Source organism: Panthera uncia, chromosome B1 (genome assembly GCF_023721935.1).
Source record: "Panthera uncia isolate 11264 chromosome B1, Puncia_PCG_1.0, whole genome shotgun sequence".
In the NCBI taxonomy this organism is placed as follows: Eukaryota; Metazoa; Chordata; class Mammalia; order Carnivora; family Felidae; genus Panthera; species Panthera uncia.
In genome coordinates this window covers 70463861-70484318 of record NC_064811.1, presented here as the reverse complement: position 1 = coordinate 70484318, position 20458 = coordinate 70463861, and the positions used below count along the sequence as shown (strand labels likewise).

Sequence of the window (20458 nt, the reverse complement as noted above, 5' to 3'; positions counted from 1 at the left end):
AAACTAAAAAAATTAAAAAGTTTTTGTTCTTTTAAGTCACTGAGATTTAACATTGTTACCACAGGATAATCTAATTTCCACTTTTTTCTCTTTTCTCCTGATAAATAGTTCTTGCAGCCTCTACCCTCCACCTATAAATTTCAACTTTCTGATTCTAGAGCAGTGGTTCTCAGACCTACCTGCATATCAAAATTATTTTTGGAACTTTTAAATCATCCTGATGCCCACATTCCACCCCAGACCAATCAAATCAGAATGTCTTTGAATGGAAGCTGGCATCTGGTATGTTTTGAAAACACCACAGGCAGTTCTGTTGTGCTGCCAGGTGTAAGGACCCACTGCTGTGACAGTGGGACAGTGAGCGTACCGTCAGTCACCAGATGTTATTAAGCTTTCTGTTATGAGGACGTGCCATAAGATAGGAGTAAGATCCAAAGATTAAAATCTATTTTCTTTCTGCTTGGAACAGCTATTCCTATTTGTACAGACTTTGAAGTGACTCAGTTTCCCCTAAGGATGAGAGACTGGCTCAAGAATATTCTCATGCAGCTTTATGAGCCAAACCCTGAACACGGTGGATATCTAAATGAGAAGCAGAGAAATAAAGTAAGTTATCTACAGGTCAACTACCCAAGTGTCTATGTACAGAGCCTAAGAAAAAAGGGTATGTGTGTTGAGGGGAGGAGGGGGCCTACCTCCCTCTGCATATCAGCAAGAGCCCACTTGGTTCGCCACACCTGCTAAGTTCACATGCAGTAACAGAACAGTAGTGGTCACCATTCATGCCACAAGGTTTGAGACATGGCCAAACCACCCCCATTCCTGTCCAAAGGGCAGTGGCCTGAGCAAGGACTCTTCACCTCATACCCCAGAGCAAATCCTGGTTGAGCAAAGGGAACCTCCATTCAGCATTTATATATTCAGGCCCAAACATATTATTTAAATCTAATAATAGATTTAAATAAATTTAAAAGATTTTTAATACATCTTTTGCCCTCATAGACCAGACAGATTTATGATATAAGAGAAATCCCTTATTTGCAATGTCAGTAATATAGTAAGATTTAAAAGTGCAGAATATTCATTCCAGAAGTTCTCAGGGAAAATGCACTCATCAAATAGCTATTGAGCGCATCCTGTGTATCTGGAATTGATTTACATGATGGGGATACAGCAATGAACCAAAGAAAAATCTCTGCCTTCATGAGCTAACATCCTAGGAAAAGAGACAGACTCTGAACAAATAAGTGTGTGTGTGTGTGTGTGTGTGTGTGTGCACACGCACATGCGTGTTTATAGACATATTGCAAATATGAGCATACATGCAAATATATAAACATGTAAATATGCAAATATATAAGGTACGTCAGGTGGAATGAAACATGCTATGAAGAAAAAATTAAACAAGAAGGAAGGTGTGCATTAACTGTGTCAAATGCTGCTTACAGGTTGTAAAATGAGGAATGAGTTGAGCACTGATTTGGCATGTGGTGGTCACAGAGTTAACCTTGACAGAAGCTGTTTCTGCAGATTGGAAAGAAGAAAAGCTTAAGTGACAGGGTTCAAAAGAGAATAGGAGGAAGGATGTGGAAGCACCAAGTATAGACAATATATTCAAGGCATTTTGCTAGAAAGAGGAAAAGTGAAATGGGTGGCAGCCAGACAGGAATGTGAGTTCAAGAATCCCATCTACCAGTGGGAGATAGTAGAGGATGTTTGTGTGCTTCTGGTAGGACCCTAGTAAAGATGGTAAAACTAATAAGGAATAGAAAAGGTACCCAACTGCCATAGGGTGGTTTTGAGGAGATGGAAAGGGGTAGGCTTCTGAGCACCAGTGAAGGGTTGGGCTTATATTCAGAGCACAGGAAGTTCATCCATGATAACAAGGAGAGAAGTTGGTGGATGTGACCATGGAGATGGGTAGTTCTGTTCTAAATGCTTCCAATTAGTTCATGAGTAACATCATAAGCTGAGAGTTTTATATGCATTGCCCAGAAATAATTTCTATCCTCTCTTTTTAATACATCATGGTGAAAGTCTTGAGAGCATTAGATGCAAAACAGGGAAATTTTAATGGGGCTGACCAAATGGTGTCACACCACAGCTGATTCTGATCAGACACTGGACAGAAATACTTAGAGAATTAATAGTATGCCAATGTGGTGATTGGGACTTTTCACTAACCAACAATTTTGCCTAGGTCATTTCAGGCCTTTTCATTAAAACCTTCTCATAATTTTTTTTTTAATTTTTTTTTAATGTTTATTTATTTTTGAGACAGAGAGAGACAGAGCATGAACGGGGAAGGGTCAGAGAGAGAGGGAGACACAGAATCTGAAACAGGCTCCAGGCTCTGAGCAGTCAGCACAGAGCCCGACATGGGGCTCAAACCCACAAGCTGTGAGATCATGACCTGAGCCGAAGTCGGACGCTTAACCGACTGAGCCACCCAGGCGCCCCAACCTTCTCATAATTTTAAGGAATGTGATGAACAGTACTCAGTTAAAAGAAAGATCAAAAATACTTAAATATCTTCTAAAAACCACAGGTTGTATTTTTTAATGTTGGCTGTTATTCTGTGTAGAAATAAGAAAGTCTGTATAGTGTTGACTAGAAAGGATTTCATTCGGTCTCATGATGGCCTGGGCTTGTTTTCCTCTGTCATGTCACTGTTACTCTTCGAGTAAAGTTTACCAGTGATAATTACATTACATTTGTCTGATTCTCTGATGATCTTCTCCCTTCCTAATCCCAGGTCAAGAAGATTTACCTGGATGAAAAGAGGCTGTTGGCTGGAGACCATTCCATTGACCTTCTCTTACGGGACTTTAAGAAAAACTACCACATGTATGTGTATCCTGTGCACTGGCAGTTTGGTGAACTTGACCAACATCCTATGGACAGGTAAAAACTCTTAACCTTCACATTACTAGGTAATCTCCCTGATAGAATGTCTAATCATCTGTACAAAGATACTTCTAAACAAATCTAGGAAGTTTCCACCTCTGTTTTAGAACACTGACATGCCAAACAAATGTGGTTAGTGTCTAAACACAAAACTGCTTTGAAGATAGCACAATATGGCCACACCATGTTTCCCAAGTTTAGATATTAGGACCCAGCCTATAGCAGAGACTCCTTAACATTCCTTCTCATTCTTAATCCTGAATTCCCAAGATGTTCTGATTGGCCCAGCTTAGGTCAAGTGCTTACATCTGGATATGTACAATTGGGTATGGTCAGTGGGTAAGAGTCAGGCTGTACAAAGATGATTGTTGGTGGGGGGTGAGGCACATCCGTATAAATTTAAGTTGGCAGGAGAGTACTTCCCAGTGAGGAAGGAAACTTTGTGACATCTCAAGTGCTGTGTATCTTACCTATAATTTTGTGCCTTTTCATGCGTGTACTATTTATTTGGCATTCCTAGCAATCTTGTGGAAGAAAAATGCCTTGGTTATCCTAAGAGTTAACCTTCATATACAAGCTGGTCATTAATATACCACCGTTTATTTCATTGCAGAGTCTTAACACATTCTGAGCTTGCTCCTTTGCGAGCATCTCTGGTGCCCATGGAACACTGCATAACTCGCTTCTTTGAGGAGTGTGATCCCAACAAAGATAAGCACATCACCCTGAAGGAGTGGGGCCACTGCTTTGGAATTAAAGAAGGTAAACTCATCATCAGTCAGGGAAAGGGGTATCCTCTTCTCCAGGAGAGCACCAAGGCCTGCAGCCCTCCTGGAGAGGTCCTGCTATGTGCTCAGATTGACACCTAGGGACAGCAAGGTGGCAGCATCCCAGGTAGGACTTCCTCAGGGCACATGCTGTCATTGCAAGGTTACTTCATACTTCCCTTGATGATACTCTTTTTTTCAGAGAGTAAAAGTGGGAATACTTAGGGGATCACAACATTGAGTTCTTAGCAGTTGGCGAAGCCTGAGAAAATGATGTCAATCCAGAGAGCTGTGCTACCCTTCTGAAGAAGGAGGGATTTTATGTCATTTCTTAACCTGACTATTGGTCCAAACTTTAAAAAATCATATGTGAAGAGTAAAACAATAAGTCTGATTCTGCCAGTGGGAGATGTCAGAAAAATCTTAGAATTCGTTACCAACTCACTAAAGATTGGGCCTCATATCACAAGTTGTGTCCAGATATTATGCCTTCAATCTATTACTGCATCTTCAGTGGCAAGAATAATAATAATCAGAGGGTTCTTTCTTTCTCCCTGTGATGGAGGAACTTAAATGTAGATATTTGTTTTGCCAGTCTATGTCATAACATACTTCCTTTTGTCTTCCTAAGTTAAAGCTGATTTTTGTTAGCAAGCATGTTTTTAATAATCAAGATTTGAAAGATTCTCAAAAAATGAGCACTCAAAACTGCTTGCACAATGTAAATCAACAGTAAACAACCTCTAAAGCAGAGGTTTTATATGTTATATTCACAACATACAAGTAGGATGAATGTACAGCCAACCAATCATGAAAAGTAAGTTCATCAAAGGTCAGAATGTCTTAAAAGGAGTCAACTTGTATGACATTCACTTTAAAAATATTCTTCATGGGGCATCTGGGTGTCTCAGTAGGTTAAGTGTCCGACTTTAGCTCAGGTCATGATCTCATGGTTCATGGGTTTGAGCCCTGCGTCTGACTCTGCTGACAGCTCAGAGCCTGGAACCTGCTTTGGATTCTGTGTCCCCCTCTCTCTCTGCCCCTACCCCACTCACACTCTGTCTCTCTTTCAAAATTAAACATTTAAAAATTAATATATTTATTATATATATTCTTATATATGTAATATATATTCTTATATATATTATGTGTGTGTATGTGTGTATATATATATATATATGTATATATATTCTTCATGATATGTAGAATGCCTTGAAATTATAAAGAAAGAGCTGAGAGTATTGAGTACTTATTGATAAATAGGTAAGCAGAAAGGGTTAGCTCTTTGCCTCTACAATATTATTCTGTGAAATAAGCACAACTGTAAGGAGCAAAGAATGTATATTTTTGTAACCACCAAGTGCTGTATATTGGTTGCCTATCACTGCATAACAAATTACCCTAAAGCTTAGAAGCTTACAAGTTCACAGTTTCCAAGGATCAGGAATCTAGGAGTTGTTTATCTGGACAGTTCTATCTTAGGATCTCCTCTGAACTCGCCCACATGGCTACTACTGGAAGACTCCATTTCCTCACCATGTGGTCCTCTCCATAGGACTGCTCACAGCTTGGCATCTGTGAGAGAAAAGAGAGCGAGAACCCAAGACTGAAGTTATAATGTCTTTTGTAACCTAATCTCAGAAGTGACATACTTCTGCCATATTCATTTGGTCACACAGACCAACTCCTGCTATAATGTGAGAAGAGGTCTTAGAAGCTGTGACATATTATTTATACCCTATTAGCATTAATAAGAAATTAATAAGCTGTTAAGACCCCGACCCATATAAATAATACCAATTTCCCTTCTAACGTCTATTCTGTAAGTACAGTACTTATAAATTCAAATATATTCCCCGAAATGGCTAAAACTACTTTCCTAATTCCCATGTTAAAAAGACAAAGTGTACCCAAGTACAGCTGCCCCACTCCCTCCACCATTATCAAAAGGGGGAAACGTAGCTGGGACAGGATATATTGTGCCCTTTATAAATTTTTTTTAATGTTTATTTTTGAGAGACAGAGACAGAGACAGAGTGTGAGCAGGCAAGGGGTAGAGAGAGAGGGAGACACAGAATCCGAAGCAGGCTTCAGGCCCTGAGCTGTCAGCACAGAGCCCGATGCGGGGCTTGAACTCACAAACCGTGAGATCATGACCCGAGCCCAAGTCAGACGCTTAACCTACTGAGCCACCCAGGCGCCCCAGTGTGTGCCCTTTTATATGGCACTTGATTTTAACAGAGTGATTGAGTTTGAACAGAGTCCATTTATTTAAGGAAACCAGTTTCACTGTTCCTCTGAAACTTCTGGCAGCTCTTCAGCATGTAGGCTCACTCAGGCTCTGTGCTGGGTGGTTGTCTGGGAGGAGCAGGAAGGGCTTGAAGTTCAGCGACTCCAAAAGCTCCTAATGATCTTGTTTGTTCACTGTGGTTTGGCCATGATTACATTATTTTGAAGGAGGGAAAGAATTATCACATAGTAAACCAAGAAAGCAGATATTTAATATTCAGTCAGAACAAGCAAACAAGTTACGGCTTTGGGCTGTAGCTAGGGAAAGCAAAACACAACAAAATCTCTATTTGTAAGTGTGCCCTTCCTTCCCTCATGGCTGGGAAATCCATGAAAGGACAAGATAAATTTTAGCCATGGCCATTCTGAATTTTAACTGCCTTTTATCTGGGCTAGGTGTGCTCGAATATCCAGCTCTGTCATGAGTTAGCTATGTGAGTTAGGGCATACCACTTAACCTCAGCAAGTCTCATTTTCCTTCTGTGTAAAAGTGGGGTTTAATTGAAAGGTAGAGGAGTAATGTTTATTTGGTGTTCATGACATACCATTCCACATTAATCTTGAGAAAAACCCTCCAACTGAGACTCATAGGCAAACGAGTCAGATCATGCAGGTCCTACTGAGCCAGTTAAAGACATTATCCTAAAAGTACTGGAGGATCACCAAAGTGTTTTAAACAAGGGAGTGGTTTCACTGGATTTGTACTTAAGAAAGATTCTTTTGGTTACATGGTGGAGAAGCCAGAGAACTGGCTGATTTGCCTGTGGTAAATCCAGGCATAGCTGATTAGAACTTGAACTAGAGCAGTTACAGTGGGGAAAAAGAAAAAGAAACACACTCAAGATAATATTTAAAAATATAAACATGATATATTCAAGAATATAAGCATATTCAAGGTGTATATAATATAGAAGTAATAAGTATTTGCTAGGAAATATGTGGGGGCAGGGAACAGACAGTTGAGAGATAGAGACAAAGGGAAATATGACACCCAGGTTCTGGGCTCAGGCCAGGCAAAGAGACAGAGGAACAGAGACAGAAAACACAAGCACAGAAGCCGATTTTGGAAGATGATAACTTCCGTTTATGATGTGAACTTTTAAGTACTTGGGAGACAATGAACAGTAGATACATGAATACATGGGTCAGCTTTTCAAGGCAACATTTTAGAATGTAAGTACATAGTTGAGGATTACAAGCATACGGAAAGTAATTAACGCTATGGAAGGGAATTAATTCCCCCACAAATATGTGTTGAGCCACGTGGGAAAAGGTCTAGGGTTGAACACCAAGGAACCAAGAATAAAGGATAGAGGAGAAAGAAGGAGTTCATGAAGGAGAATGAGAAGTCTCCTGAAAGGAAGGAAGAAAACAGGATTGTGCCATTTCAAAGGAGGTATTTGAAGAGGAAGAAGAGATCACAGTGCCAAATACTGCTGAGACGTCAAGTAAGATAAAAAACTAAGAACGGTCCTTTTACATAGAAATAAGGGTATCCTGGGTGACCTTAGTAAGAGCAACCTTGATGGAACAGTAGAGATGGAGGCCAGATTCCATAGGTTGAGAAACAATAGATGAGAAAGGGTAAAGAGTGGCTGCTTGAAGACAGGAAAGAACTAAAAAGGGGTTTAAAGTTGAGGGAAGCATTTCTGGGAATAAAATAAGCTTGAGCATTCATTCATTCATTCATTCATTCAACAAGTGTTTACTGATGGTCCCCATAGTGCCATGCACTGTTCTCAAGGCTGGCTATGCAGCATATTTGCATGTTCATGGGAAGGGTCCAGTAAAAAAGGAAAGATTAAGGATATGAGAAAAACATGGCTGTCTGGTTGGCTTAGTAGGGCACGCCACTCTTTATCTCAGAGTTGTGAGTTCAAGCCCTATGTTGCAGAGCCTAATTTTTAAAAATTTTTTAATTAAAAAAAGAAGAAGAAAGAAAAACAAAAGAGTAAAATTAGGGGGAGAATTTCTGAGGCCAGAAGAGATCCTGGGCATAGGCAGAGGATTAGCCTAAAGTCAAGGAAGGACATCTCTTATCCAAACAATGAAAAGAAGGCAAAAAGTGTGAGCACAACAGTAAGTAAATTTATAAATAATGAGACTAAAATATTCATTTTACAAATGAAGCCAGTGTTCAAAGGAAATGTACCAAAGTTCATAATCTTTCCTACTCTTGTGTAAGACTTACACTGAGCAGGAAAATCACCTGGTGTCCCAGACAGTGTAGTCATTTGGTATGCTTCAAGTTAATCTGTTTAACTATTTGTTCAACAATGCTTGAGTGAGGGTGGGCCATACTGGTAAGAGTGATCTTATACCCCCTAAAGGATGTTCTCTCGTCCATAGGTGTGGCAACAAGTTCTTTTACAATTACTTGGTTGGAAATTTGATTTAACTGACCCTATACTTCTATTTATTTCTGTTATATCTTAGCAACCTTTATAGGTTAGTATACTTGGCATTTCTTGGCTAGGTCTCTATTGGTGCTTCTCAACCTTACATTTAGAACTACCAATGGAGTTTCTAGATGTATATATGCCATTGGCCCACGTCTGGAGATTCTGATTCAGGAGGTCAGGGGTAAGGCCTGAGAGTATATCTTTTTTTACTTGAAATATAGTTGACCCACAATGTTACATTAATTTTAGGTGTACAGTACAGTGATTCAACAAGTCTATACGTTATGTTGTAATCACTACAAGTATAGGTACTGTCTGTCACCATAAAACGCTATTATAATACCACTGACTATATTCTCTACGCTCTGCCTTTTATGCTTGTATCTTATTCCATAACTGGAGGCCTGTACCTCCCACTGTACCCATTTTGCCCATCTCCCCATGCCCTCCCCTCTGGCAGCCATCAGTTTCTGCTTTTTGTTTGTTCTTTTTGTGTTTTAGATTCCATATATAAGTGAAGCCATATGGTATCTTTTTAAAAGTTTCACAGATGGGGTACCTGGGTGGCTCATTTGGTTAAGCGTCTGACTCTTGGTTTCAGCTCAGGTCCTGATCTCGCAGTTCATGGGTTCTAGCCCCATGTTGGGCTCCATGCTGACAGTGCAAAACCTGCTTGGGATTCTCTCTCTCTCTCCCTCTCTCTCTGCCCCTCCCCACCTCCCTCCCTCCCTCCCTCCCTCTCTCTCTCAAAATAAATAAGTAAACTTTAAAATGAATAAATAAAAGCTTCATAGGTGGCACTGATGCCCTATCAGGTTTGAGAACTATCCTATAAGTCTTATTAGATAGTTTCTCTAATCCCCCAGTTCTATCATTGTTTGTTTATATTACAACTCTGGCTGTTTTCTAAAAATGTGTTTTGTTTTTGTTTTTTACAGAAGACATAGATGAAAATCTCCTGTTTTGAATTAAGATTTGAAAGAATTCTAACATTCCAGCATCCTTCTCTGTCCTGACCACTCCTGAAAATATATGCATCCATGATACTTGTAGATTTATATTTAGCAAAACTTTTGCATGTGTGAGATCACAATAAGAGTAATGGCTTGCTGACAGTGTATGCACTAAGCATTTAACATTAACTTTGGAATTAAACTTTAAAATAAAGTCTACATATGCAAAATCCTGTATGCTGTTTGTGAACACTTTCTACATCTGTTTGTGAGATACTTCCTAATTATGAAACTTGAAGAAAATACTACATTCGTTTTGTTCATAATATCATGTACACTTCAAGAAAGTGGAATAATGCTCTTTTGTCATTAATGTGCATTATTTTCAGTATCTTAATATCCTAATAAAAATCCAAATGCTTACTCAAGTTTATTTCCAGTCATTTATTTAAACAGCTATATGTGAAAGACCAACTCAAGGCTCACACTTCAAACCAAATTATAATTGTGCTTCCCTAGACCCTACTACTTAAAAAAAAAAAAAAAAAAAAAAAAAGGCAGGAGTATGGTTGGAAGAGATGTTTCCTGTGGGAAACAAATATTCAGTTATTAAATGGTAGATGCTTTTTAATGTCCTTTGTCATAATGTAACTTCAAACAGAAAAAAATAAATCCAAGTGCTGTTTACCAAATTCAGTTTAAAATGTGGATGATTATGCACTGCTTGGTACAACTGGTTCTAGCTCTTGTGCAGCTGTCCGTGTGTGTTAGGGGAAGTGGAGGTCCTGCAAATTTTTTGTGTGTCTCATATACTCAAAATAAGGGTAAAGACAACACAGACAGAAAGCTCTGAAGTGTCTTAATGTTCAGTGTAGTCAGAGATAAATATTACTACTGCAATTTTATAGCAAGAAATTGTGTCATAAGAGAAACTTTGTGTTTTCATTAGGACTCGTTTTTGGTAACTGTTAATACAGTACGGGCTAGGTTACAAAAATAATAAAAGATACCATAATAGAGTTTTTCCTAAGGTCTGAAACAAGGCAGTAAAAGAAACTGTCAACTTCTATATTCTACTTACAATATCTATAAGGAAATAAATTATTTTTATTATTTTATTTATGTTTTATTTTTTTTAATTTTTTTAACATATTTTCCTATCTGAAATGAAAGATATCAATGCAATTGCCTTTTGTTATTTTTTCAAATAATCAAAAATGTGTTGCTGTTGTTGTTGTTAAGAGCCTTGATAGTCACTGAGACAAGGTACCTCAAGGAATTTCATCTGAAGGAACTTATGGAAGAGTATGCTTTTTATCAGAAAAATTTTCTCTGATTAACCTCAAAATTTTATTTATGTCTTTTCTTAGCTCTGAGTCACTTGTTCTTAGACATATCACACCATGTCATTTCAAAATAATTAAGTTCAGTTTGACTAATCGAAATATAAGTATTTATAATTTTTCCAACTAGGGAAATAATTTTAGAACTTATTCCAAAATTCAAAACGTTCTTATGTGTAGCTGCAAAGAAATGTCATGAGGTCTTAACCAATAACAATTGTAAATTTGTGAATTTGTCAGGAATGGTGAAATTATATTTGGAGGTGATTAGACCTAAATTGCCATTTTTAAACATTTTAGAATAGTGAAAAGTGATTTTAATTATTTTTTTAATATTTATTTTTGAGAGAGAGCAAAAAAGCAGGGGAAGAGCAGAGAAAGAGGGAGACGAAGAATCCAAAGCAGGCTCCACACTATCAGTGCAGAGCCCAATGGCAAGGCTCAAACTCAGGAACTGTGAGATCATGACCTGAGCTAAAGTTAGACATTTAACTGACTAAGCCATCCAGGTGCCCCAAAATGATTTTAATTCTAAAGACACTACCTGTTTATTTAAAATGTTTTCTTTGAAAGTAAGTTCATTTTGAAATAATAAATGGTATTTAAAATAGAAAGTTCTAGAGCCTTTAATTTTTCTGTCCATTAAGTCTCCCTTGTGTATAGCTGCCCTAGATGATATATTGTAGAAACACTGTAATATTCTTGGTAGCCACAATTTTTAATTGTGGATTATTTGTGATAAAGATGTTGCTCTGATCCCAACTGAGGAGATGAAGTTATTTTCTCAGTAATCAGTCTTTAAGCCTCTCTCTGTGTGAGATACCTGAGGAGTTGGAGTTCTTAGTCTGCAACCAGTTATTCAGTTTAGCTTTAAACCTTGTGACTCATATTGCCCATGACCATAAAGGTATTAGTAATATGGCTTAAATACTAGATGGGCATACAGATTCTAGAAGATCACACTGTTCCTTGAATTCATTGCTCCGAGGGCCATTTGAAGCAAAGGTAATTACAAAGACATACAATATAATTTGGACTGATTCTATTGCACTGAGTAGAAGACTGTTAAGATATTCTTGTGTTGGGTAATTTAATGATATCTAATAGGCCCACTTATCACACAAAAAAATTCAAGGGTTTGGATCCAAAAGAAAGAAAAACATAAAGGAGAAACGTGAAAAAGAAGGAAAAGGGAGGTAAGTTGCCCAAATTCAGGCAAAGTAAAATAGCATGAAGGTAAGTCATAGTTGAGTTTAAAATACATCTAAATTAGTTGACTTTTATATTAGTGACTTTTATAAAGAGATATACCTTGTTTCCGATGCTGGGGACAAATCTTAATGAGAATATGATGGGTTTGATTTTTCTTTCAAAATTTAATTCCAGAGTACAGTGGTTGGGTTTGAAATTCATACAGTAAGTTAATTTGAATTAAATGTGATTTAAGACCATAAAAATGTTTGCTTTCAGAATCTACTGGCCAGTAAAGACCACACTGATTTACTTGTTTTATTGAATCCACTCATATTGTGCTATTCTCTACCAACCCATTTGCCTTACAAGATTTTTCCCATATCATTTTCTCCTTGAGAAATGATAATTGTCAGTAACAGCATCCAGGCTATGTAAAGGTCTAGTAAATCTCATGGGGGTAGAAGCTTAAGGTGGATTTATGTGTATATTATAAAAAAAAAAATCTCATTTGAGCCACTGGTGATATGTCCCCAATACTAAGCATGACGCAACAGTGGTGTTGGAGATTGGTGGGTAGAGACTGCAAATTCAAATAACTTCAGGGGCCAAACAAGTATGTTGAACTATGAGATTATAAGGAAGTGTATGAAGTGTATGCAATGTTATGAGCCAGAGAATGCATGTCTTGTCTAAAGGCATCCAAAGTTTTTTAAAGCTCTGTTCTAGGCTTACAAAACCTGAATTGAGGCATAATTTAGCCTGACCACTATTGCAATACCTCTAACTAAGCAGCCTATTTACGACAGGAATGGGACTTAGAAAAAACTAAAAATCTTCTAACCCTTTAATTCCAGACTCTTCCTTCAGAATGAAAGTTCTCCTCTTGGCTGGCCTTTTGAGCACTGCCGCTGCTCTGCCCATCCCTGTGAGTACATCGCCTCCATTTTCCACTCCATTTCCATTCTAGAGATAGTATTTCTGGGCTAGGAGGCATATCCTGTATCTTTTCCTTTCACAAAAGAGAAAGGTAGAGTCCAAGGAAGTTATAGAATCAGGAATTTATCACTGTTCCTCAGCCCAGTGGTCTCAGCACAAATCTCAGTTCCACATAGCATCTGTAAACCACGTGACCTTGAGCAAGGAACTAACCCATGACTTCCCAGTCTGTAAAATGAGTCATAAGAACTACCTCAGAGTAGTGCAAATATAATAAAAATGTTTCTAAAGCACATAAGAGTCCTAAGTGGAAAATAGGAAGTTCTCAAATAAATTTAGGAAGCTAGAACTCAAATTCCACAGTGACCTGGGTCTTAGTTATGTAGTTTGAATTGGGTTTCATTATAATGCCTTTACCCCAAACCATCTCATGCTGACTATACCCGTGCCTTCCACATCTATACAAATGAGATCTCTGAGTGTGATCTGTGTCGATTACAGTCTGAATACGGAGGACACCAAGTAGACAAGAAATCCTCTTTCCTGCACATTTTTTAACAAAGGAGCTTTCAAAATGAGGGAGCTTTCAAACTTTGTGTTTGGGGATTCCAAATTTAAATTTACATTTCTACATGCTCTTCACTTTGAACTTCTAAATGCTGAGAATGAAATTGAGATCATTGCTGATTCGAAGATAAAGAGGCATGCAACATGTAATTACTCTTAAGAAATGTAAATAAAAACGTCATTTGGAAATAAGTTTAAAAGCTAAAAGTACACCTTCTAAATCACTGGACAAAATTAATTCAACCTTTCCCCATTGGATACACAACTGCTTTTCATTTCAGAAGTGAAGGTACACCACTGACCAGCGTAACGCTCAATAGTGGCTTGTTACCTATTCTCATCAAATCTCTTTGTAATAAATAATGTCTTGACATATGTTGCTTTACCTTGTTGCCGGTGCTGTTTTACAAGCTTGAACCATCTGGAGGAAGTTCCAGTGGACAGGTAAACTTCTAGTTGTTTTTTCAAATGACATGTTCATCATTTTAAAAGTTTACAGTTGTCTGAAATGACTGGCATCATGTCTCTTTTTTTCAGAGACTTGGTTTTTACCCGCCACAAGGACCATCATTTTTTCCTCAGATCCTGTTTCCCCCACCTCCACAACTGCCCTTGGTAAACCTGGGTTTGGGGAGTCTCAAATTGCAAACAAACAAACAAACATTAAAAAACCACTTATTAGTTAGATGATAGTTATTAAATTTAAAATTTGGGGCTTTCACATGTTGCCAGGCACGAGCTATTCACACCCTCTCCCCGCATAGCCTGCGGTGGAGTGTGACAAGGAGCTAGCAAATTTTCCCCAAAATTTTTGGTGACTTCTTTCAATGTCCTTCTATACTTGCCATCAAAAAGGTGTTTATACTGAATTTTCTTTGACTGTGATGAGCCTAGTTGCACTTCATGAAGGATATACTAAACTCTTTCTATAATACCTGTTCTTTTTCTAAGTCATCTTGCTACTTACTTTTTTCTAAAAAGTTTTTGTTTTTTCAGCTCTCTTTCTCCCACAGGTCAAACAGTATAATTATTTTGCTCTTTCTGCTGGATCCTCTCCAACCTCTCCTAATGTCTGGATTCTTGGACATCTTTTAATAAAGCCCAGAACAGTGCTAAATATACAAATAGAATTTCCTTCACTTTATATGTAATACTTACATTTGTACAGACAGATAGCATTCAATTGATATTTACTGAGTGTGTACTGCATGATAGGGTCTATAGTGAGTGCTAGAAATACAAAAATTATGAGCTAAGTCCACAGTCTGATGAGAAAAAGATTCATAAATGTAAAAATGTATTTTGATAAGTACTTCTAGGTGCAAATACAAAGTTGGCTTAGGCTGTGGGTCAAAGACTTCATTCACAGAGGAGACATTACCTGAGCCAGATCATGAGGGATGGGGGGTGGGGGGGCGCGCACTGCAGGCAGAGGGAACAGCAAATGTATCTGAGGGACCTGAGGACATGGCAGTTTGGGAGAAGAATGATCAGTACAATGAGGTTGCAACACAGATTGGAGACATGTTAAATTTGGACAGTATTTAAGCAATGATGCTGTGAAAAATTCACACACATTTTAAAATAGCATCTGGCTTAACTTCTTGTCTACCACCTATTTTTAAAATAAACATGATTTTGCATAGTGTTATATCTAAATGTAATAAGCACCTTCCTTTTGCTTGTATTTAACTTCAAACTGTTTCTCAACTTTAAGTAGGCTTTTGGAAATTTGTCACTAAAGTTGAGGTCCTCAGTGGAAGTCTTTCCCTTTAATGTTTTCACGTATCCTACTTGAATCCTAGCCACTAAATTTCTGACTACTTGGATTTATCATTAATTGCTAATCATTTTGGTTTTAGTCAAGGGGCGGGGGCATTGTTTCCCTTTTGTGGTAGTGGTGTTGTTGCTGCTGCTGTTGTTGTTTTGGCTGAAATCCAGAAATATTTTTTTCAAATTAATGAAAAATTCTGAAGTTTTGGTTTATAATTAGAATATAAGAGTCTCTGTTAACATCTTATGTAAATCTGTGTGGCAGTAAAGAATCCCTAGCATTTGAAGTGGAAACTCTTCCTTCCACCAGATGGCAGAGTAGTATTAAAAAGCAAGCAAAGAATCAACTACTGTAGACAAACTGGTGGTGAATTTGCAAGAATTATCAAACACATCAAACAGATTCCTTTTGGCTTTAGATTTGACTAATGAAGCAAAAGAAGCATATGTCTTGAGAGAGAAAAAAAAATGATTTAAAATCCATTAGAATCTAAGCTCCACCAAGTAGAAGGTGGGCTCGTTGAGAGCATATAATCGTTCAATAAATATTGGATGGATGGATGGATGGAAGGATAAGTAAATTAGGAAAAAAGCTAAAACAAAATTGTTTTATTCATACTTCACTTGTTTTCCTTCTTTTTTTGTAGATTCCAATACCTTTTCCTTTTCCTTATTATCCAAATCAGGTAATTATACTTAAAGTTTCCTTTAAGAAAGTATAAAACAGTGAATTATTTATAAAGCCCATTTTACCTCTAAAACCTTATGCTTACATCTGCCATTAATGAGAGAAAAATACATTCTAATTGAAATGGAATCTGTCCTAGAATCCTTTGAACTAGATTTAAGGTTATGGTCGTGTTATAAAAGGATTTCATTTTTTACAGGATTTTGCTGAATGGAGGGAAAATTACATGACGAGATTGACTTAGTCACAAACCAAAAAATATGTTGTATATATTATAGCATACTGTTACTAAATTTTTAAATGATACTATTACAATGATAGGGAATGACATTATTAAAGTATTTCTTTCATAAGGAAGTGATCCTAAAATACAGTCTTTGCTCCAACCCAGTGAGCCTAAGTTTAATGATCTTTCCGAGAAGTCCCTGCTATGTTTGGAGACCACGAAAGAAAATGTGGACTATATGCTTCCAGAAATATAGGTTTGAAGGGAGGATGGGTACTTAAAATATTAGTGAATATGAATCTTAATGCCATAATTTTAGAAATCTAAGAATTCTAAAAAGCATGTGTTCATTAATCAAGGTAATATAAAATGTATAACATAGAAAAGATAGTTAAAATGCTGAATTACAACTCCCTGATTATTTAACTGCATTTCCTTTATTCTAGGTCCTGACACTTAATGATCTTATAACGGTAAATATATCTGCCCTGTTAATCTATAAAGTTCATAGACATATTACATTCAACTCCCTTTATAAGATAGGCCAGCTCATCATAAAAATTTGTCTTTATTAGTCTAATTCATTTGGAAACAAAATAAATCACAGCTATTAAATTCAAAGTCAAAAAACAATCTCAGTTCATTTCTACATTCTACAAACAAACAGTGCTACATTCATTATTCAATTCATACAAACTATAAATTGACAAAACAACCTTTTCCATCACTGATGAGGGTGAAAGTGAAGAGTCAAAAGACTTAGACTTACAGAATAAATTCCTTTTGGAGAAATGAAAAAGACTTATTTCTTCACTAATGAAGCATTAGCATAAACACATTATACATTAAAGATTATCAAAGCTAAGTTCCAATAGATAATGCTGCTTTTTTTTTGGATGAAAGGCACACAATTCAATTTTTTAATAAGGCCCTTTATTGATACAGTAAGTTATTCAGAATATTAGTTCATGAAAACAGAGGAGAAATACTTGAGTGGAGTTACAAAAGATAACACTGGAAAATTCCATTTCCTTATCTAAAAACAAAGTATTTTCATACTTAAACATTTTCTGAAATCAAGACACATCTCACAACAGATACATTTATTCTAAGATTTCTTTTTTCTTTAAAATACTATCATTTAAAATGGTACATTTTACAATTGGTGTATCTTAGAATCAGGGACATGGCAGTATTTTGTAAAAATGTCAGAAACTTAGGCCTAAATCATTCGTGTGCCGGAGATAAAATTTTTCAGGATTTGAGACTATTTAAAGCCAACCATCTTGAGGAATATTTAAGTGTCCCAGAAACTTGAGACCAAACAAGCTTCTGAGTCTAATCAATAAGAACCTAAGTCTCTTGAGTTCAAGTGCTAGTGCTCTTCCCATAATCCACTCTGTTTAAGCAATGTTATAGTCCATTTCCAAATGGCAGACAATAAAAACTCTAGCATATTTCTAACGAAAAATGTTTTAGGAAACTGCCTTCAATGATTAATCATTAACGATTACAAAATTGGCAAGTTCACCTTTATATCAAAACCTGCAGAAAGAGCACTGGCCTGTGGTTGGAAAGCCTAGATTCAAACCTCTCTTAGATTCTAATTTCTCTCTTGATTTAAATCTCTTTTACAATTAAATTAGCTGTGTGACCCTGGGTAAAGGTATCGGTTTACCTCCCAGGTCTCTTCCAGTGCAAATATACTCCTCAGATACAGGACTCATTCACATTACCAGATCTGGACACTTAATACCTATTTATACTTTCTTTTTTGGAAAATTTTTAGAAGTACTCTTGGCCACAACCTATATCCTGGAAAGAATTCTGACAGAATAACTTCTAGACCTGCCATACCTTCATAGCCCAGGATTCTCCCAGGAATCCTAGTTAAGTCAGAAACTTGGAAGAGTCACCCTTAAGAAACAAACACCACCTCAGGTATTGTTCTTGCCTAAGCAAACATTGGGACAGTGTTTGACTTACATATTCTTGCATACACACCGGGATGGACAGCTCTACAAATACGAAGGGATTCACTTTCTTTCACTGGTCAATTCCTTGAGCAAGCTGCCAGTCTGTTACGACAGAAGGACCCGTGGAAGCTGCAAAGCAATACTTTTCCAGTGACACCGCTTGTGTAAACAAACTCTTGAAGCCAAGTATTTATAGTTGTCCTAAAATTTTGGGTCAAGTATCATTCACATAGGGAATTTTCATACTTCAAGAAACCTAGCACTTGCATGGATATGTACACAGTGAGTTTCTTAACTGTTCAAGTTTTTATTCTTCAGATACAGTAAATAGAATTACAATAAGATATTTCTGTGAATTAAGGGAATTTAAATCTAGATATTGCACATTCATTTTAAAATCTTATATCATGTAAATAAACCTCTAAATAAAATGGAATTCATTTTTCAATAAAAACAAATTTTCATATAGAAAATCTTCTAGCTTATATGTGTGCTAAGTTACAAATATGTTAAAAAAATAAGCCCATTAACAGCACTAGCATTGATCGATTTTTCTTCTTTCAGTTAATCACTTCTATTCTGAACGAACTTGAGGTAAGTTCATATTAATTTTAATTTTAATGTTTATTTATTATTGAGAGACACAGAGAGACAAAGCATGAGCACTGGAGGGGCAGAGAGAGGGGAGACACAGAATCTGAAGCAGGTTCCAGGCTCTGAGCTGTCAGCACAGAGCCGGATGCGGGGCTCAGACTCACAAACCACGAGATCATGATCTAAGCGGAAGTGTGACGCTTAACCAACTGAGCCACCCAGGCGCCCCTCATATTAATTTTTAAGTTATTATAAAGTATAAACCTATTTAATGGACTGAAGGTAATGTCTTTATTTTTTTATCTTTTAGGGCTTCTTTGGGGTAAGACTTTATTTCTATGATTATATTGATAAAAACAAGTGACATTTAAGATCAGGAAAGGTAAGAATAACTCTCCTCAACTATAAAAATATATGGCAGAATCAAACCCAACTGACTTACCCAAATTAGAGCTCCTGAGTTATAAACTCTAAACAATTTAGATCAGAATTTCTGTAGGTCTAAAAAGGTATTTTCATAATGCCATGGTATTTGACAAAATTTCAGCCTACGAAGTATATGCAATGTTAAGAAATTTCAAACAATTTTTCCTCAAGCTTGTTTTTGTTTTATGGACAATTCATAGTAAGCAGAAAAGTCTGCTGTGAAACTACCAAATCTAGAAGTAGCCTCATTTCAAGGCAAGGCAAAACATCTCCTTAACACCAAAGCATCAGCTTGCTCGATGGAGAGGCTACAAATCTTGAGACTTCTTTGACTCTCATCCAAGTTTGTTCTCACTTTAAAATATATACAAAAGATAAGCTTTGTGCAGTGGGTGTATCATAGCCAATGAGGTTTATCCAAGGCACGATTATTGCTAATTGAAAATACATACAAAAGATAGATATATTCCTTTTTTAAATATCTGAATTAATGTCAATCAAAATTATTAATTATATATAAATTAATGTTAATCTACCTTGAGAGAAGCTAATGAGTCAAAATATTCTGAGTCCCAATTTTGAGAAAGAAATTGGATTTCACCCGTTTTCCTCCTTATACATTTAATTGCCCCCAAATGCTTATTAGTATTTCTTACCACTTCAAATGCTCTTATCAGGCCATCAAAGGCCAAGTGGGAGAAGGGAAGTGCTTTGTTGCAGAAAAACCCAGTTGAGGATTCAATTTATCAGCATTTAAGATGTAACAGGATCATGTTATTTTCTATCTGCCAATACACATGACTGTATGAATACTAACCCATCAGCAATAAAATAACCATAAGATGGGAGATGTGAGTGGAAGCAAAGAAGAAATCATGGCAAGAATACCTTCATATAATAACTGTAATCTGTATTGTTTATTTTGGCAGAGATAATTCTCTCCCTCCTATGTCAGAAGTTATATACTAAGGTTAGTAAAATCTCCAAATATCTTTCAAGTACTACTATATATTTAATTTTTTTTTTTATCTTAGGAGTTTAATAGTCTCAGGTCACATCCATATTGATAAATTAATAGCATGATGAAAGGTGTACTGATGAAAGCAGTAATTAGCCTACTTAAATTATAAATGCTTCCTTCAAATGATGTATTTTTAAATCAGTTTATTAAAACCTCACAAATATGTTACAAAATAATACCAATCACCGTTTCTTATACTGTAAGAAAATATAGCATTTAGCTTCTAAAAGTGGTTGGAATTTTCAAGTGCCAAATATTCAGGTTTTAGATTGTTATGTTCTTACTATGCAAGTTTAGCATATGCTTCCATTTGAGTCTGAAATGCTGGCAAGACAAACACCGAATTGCCACCACATATCCTTATGTTCAGATATTATCAAGTAAATTCTCTTTGGG

The 20458-nt window shown here is 36.6% G+C and overlaps 2 protein-coding genes and 1 pseudogene across 3 annotated transcripts in view; 2 read left to right on the top strand and 1 right to left on the bottom strand.

Annotated features, from left to right (window-relative positions):
• SPARCL1 (SPARC like 1) overlaps nucleotides 1-9746 on the top strand; it is a 49825-nt gene extending 40079 nt beyond the window's left edge. For both annotated transcript variants that reach the window (XM_049630854.1, XM_049630853.1), the window contains 4 exons: nucleotides 470-606; nucleotides 2756-2904; nucleotides 3521-3669; nucleotides 9304-9746. In XM_049630854.1, the coding sequence (XP_049486811.1) occupies nucleotides 470-606; nucleotides 2756-2904; nucleotides 3521-3669; nucleotides 9304-9332 (464 nt within the window). In that variant the 3' untranslated portion in view covers nucleotides 9333-9746. The remainder of the gene's footprint in view (nucleotides 1-469; nucleotides 607-2755; nucleotides 2905-3520; nucleotides 3670-9303) is intronic.
• Nucleotides 9747-16594: 6848 nt separating this feature from the next.
• Nucleotides 16595-20458, bottom strand: part of NUDT9 (nudix hydrolase 9) — a 45798-nt gene continuing 41934 nt past the window's right edge. Inside the window, exon 8 of the mRNA XM_049630849.1 lies at nucleotides 16595-18150. Within this exon, the coding sequence (XP_049486806.1) occupies nucleotides 18092-18150 (59 nt within the window). The 3' untranslated portion in view covers nucleotides 16595-18091. The remainder of the gene's footprint in view (nucleotides 18151-20458) is intronic.
• On the top strand, nucleotides 19419-19546 carry LOC125924035 (uncharacterized; annotated as a pseudogene).